This window comes from Sinocyclocheilus anshuiensis, unplaced genomic scaffold (assembly GCF_001515605.1).
Source record: "Sinocyclocheilus anshuiensis isolate Anshui unplaced genomic scaffold, SAMN03320099.WGS_v1.1 scaffold964, whole genome shotgun sequence".
Taxonomy (NCBI): Eukaryota; Metazoa; Chordata; class Actinopteri; order Cypriniformes; family Cyprinidae; genus Sinocyclocheilus; species Sinocyclocheilus anshuiensis.
In genome coordinates, this window is record NW_015552666.1 from 1,332,288 (window position 1) to 1,335,446 (window position 3,159).

At 36.6% G+C, this 3,159-nt stretch overlaps 1 protein-coding gene across 1 annotated transcript in view; it reads left to right on the forward strand.

The window, feature by feature from the left end:
• The first annotated feature begins 464 nt into the window (after positions 1 to 464).
• LOC107667344 (peptidyl-prolyl cis-trans isomerase FKBP5-like) overlaps positions 465 to 3,159 on the forward strand; it is an 18,980-nt gene continuing 16,285 nt past the window's right edge. Inside the window, exon 1 of the mRNA XM_016458971.1 lies at positions 465 to 689. Coding sequence (XP_016314457.1) covers positions 634 to 689 — 56 coding nt within the window. The 5' untranslated portion in view covers positions 465 to 633. The remainder of the gene's footprint in view (positions 690 to 3,159) is intronic.

The window sequence follows — 3,159 nt, forward strand, 5'->3', positions numbered from 1 at the left end:
ATATATATATATATATACATACAGTATATATACACATGATAAACGGATATCATTGTGATGAACATTAATTCATCATGTGGTTTTCTGTTGTGTCACCTGTGTGTTATTATATTGGTTATACCATCCAAACGTCTACCGTAAGTTTCTTTCAGCTGTCAATTTTACCACAACAAGATTTTTTTTTCAATGCATCTATCATTTTAAACTTCCACGTTTAGTCGTGTTGTTCTTTCCGCATATCGCTGTGCTCTGACTGTGTGGTTGCACATGCTGTTCCTAACTTGAGCTGTTCAGTCAGCACACAACGGGTTACGGGTCAGGGTGTCTACTAGGACACTGTGTTCTCATCAGCGCGAGCTACAGTAGAGCCGGAACATTGTGTTACTTTGTGGACAGTTTCCAAGGCCTGCCCTTAATTTTTACACTACACTGCCCTCCCCCCGCGTTTACTCCTCCCCCTTTAGTCTCATTTCATTTTCCCCGTCTCGCAGAGGTGTATCGTGTTGACGATTATTAGTGTGTAGAAGTGTAAAATACTGCCGGTAGAACATCTAGTACTCTCGCGCTGAGAGGGCGGGCTCATTCCCCTTTAAGCTGCTTGGCATTCGCCGGTAAGACAAACTGAAGTTGCATATGGACGGATATATGGTCAAACACACGAGAGGAATGAGTAACAAAAGGGAAATATTGTAAGTTTTTATTTCATGCTTGTTTATATTCTTTATCATCATATAACCTACCTTTTATATTTAAAACTGCTTTCTAAATATGGCCACACTACTAACCTACTATAGAAAAAAGCATGTTTTCTCATGGTGCTATGCTTCATATCCAAAATCAAGTAAAAAAGCGCACTCAAATTAATTACACACGTTATTTAACAATAATTTGGCTTATTTCACTTGTCCAAAATGTGGCCTTATATTTTAATTAAAATGAAAGAATAAATGTTTGAAAGAAAATTGTAGCTGTAATCTTATTTGCATATTGCTGTGTGTTTCATATCCTAGTTGTTGCGTCTGAGATGTATGGAGGATTGTACAAAACTGAGAGGACGTGATGCACCCATTTTCAATTCTGATGCTAGAGAACTCCTTGAATTTATATTCGTTTAATTGAACTTTTTATATTACATTTTGCATTCCTTTATATTGTACTCACTTCTTACTATTTCAAAGATTCTCTTTCTCATTAATCCATCAAACTCTTAAGGACAGATGTTTTTGGTGTTTGTGGTGTAGAAATGAGAAGTATGTTTATGGACTGAAAATGTGATTTTTTGCCTTTGGCTTTTTAAAAATTTTATTGTGAGATGTGCTGAGAATTTAGGTTTTCCTAGATTTGTAAATTATGTAATTTCATGTCCCCGACTAACCGTTATAGAGATGCGGCTCAGAACTTGGTTACACTGACTTGCTTCCTCAAGCATATTTTCATGAAATCTATTTAGATTATAATTCATATTTTAATGTAAATTACAAGTGGATCCTTGTGTCTTTTACAGAAAATCCCTTTTAGTTAGTATGCAACCACATATTCAGGTCAGGGAGGATCAAATATTATAATTAAAGAATCAACCATTGAAATGATTTTTCCCTTATCTGAATATTAGGGTCAGTTGCATCCCCTTCACTGTTTATGTGATCACACCCTTGATTTCTGTGTAAGAGATGTTTTCAAGAGTTGCAAAACCATGATTGTCTACAGATCATTTAATTTTGATGTTTAGGACAGCTTGAATGTCATTAATACAGAAAGAGACTGGGTGTCTGACAAGGTGATTAAAAAGGAATCTGTGTGCGTACATGTGTTTCACTGCGAACGGTATGTTCAGGGATGGAATGAGTCAACTGTCTCTGAACGCTCTTCTTTGTAACAGGAATGCCTGTTGCAATCTCACCACATTGCTGACATCTGAGACGAAGCTCCAATAATGGCTTAGAAAAGTCACACCACCTTTAAATGAGTCGATCACTGGAGAGAAAGACTTAGGGACAGTTGGCTGGAAAAGCATGAATTAGAGATGGGCGAAATGGCAAAAATATCATATCACGATATTTTTCAGGAAAATCACTATTCACGATTTTATCACGATTCTTTGTCATGTTGGTTTTACTATTTTGCAAGTGTTCTGAGCAGTACAGCCAAACTAGCTTCCCTATTTTAAAAACAAAGCCGTACAAGGCGACAACATATAAAATAAATAAGAATGGCAGACATCTAGGCCAAAGTGGGTGAAGATAAAAATGATTATAAAAAGTGTTATTTTAACTTTGTTATTATAAAATAAAAACAAAGATACACATTACAAATACACATAATATGCAAATAAAACAAACAGTGCTTTATTTTTCCGGTACAGTAGGTGTATTTAGCAGTAGCATTCAAGAAACTGAATGAACAAATATAAAAATAAAACATTATATACACTTCACTGTATAAATGCATTGATTCTTATTAAATCAACTGTATTAAATTTCTTCAGTCAAGAGCAGAGAGTGAGTTTTCTCTTTTTCTCGTTTTATTAACATTAAAGGGATAGTTCACCCAAAAATGAAAATTCTGTTATCATTTACTCACTCTCAGGTTATTTGAAATCTGAGTTAGTTTCTTTCCCCTGTTGAACATAAAAGTTATTTTGAAGAATGTGGGTAACCAAACAGTTGCGGGTCCCCAGTGACTTCCATGCATTTTCCCCGCTACTAAGTCTATAGGGCCTTTCACACCGTTTTAGTTCCAGAACTAAATGTACAGTACTAAAGTACTGGGATGATTTTGCGCAAACTATATCCTAGTACCATTTAAAGGGTTGCATTCGCACCGAGAGTGTGTACTAAGAAGTGACGTAAGCCGGTCGACAGCAACGTCATTTGTGCGCGGCGTTCAACAGCAGAAACAAAAGAAGAACAACGTTAACAACAGGAGGATGGAGGACACTGTGATCGGAGCTGTGTTTTTGTTGTGTCTCGCGGGTTTCACAATAATGGACATGGAATGTCGACGTATACATAAAGCGATTGAAAGGAGGACTAAGAATCTCCAACGACAACTGGCAGTGCTACATATGCTACAAGTGCCTGCACTTCAGCGTCCGTCCATCTATCGCTGTTCTCCATACTTGCGAAATAAGTTGACACAATGTTTACAGTATGTTTACAC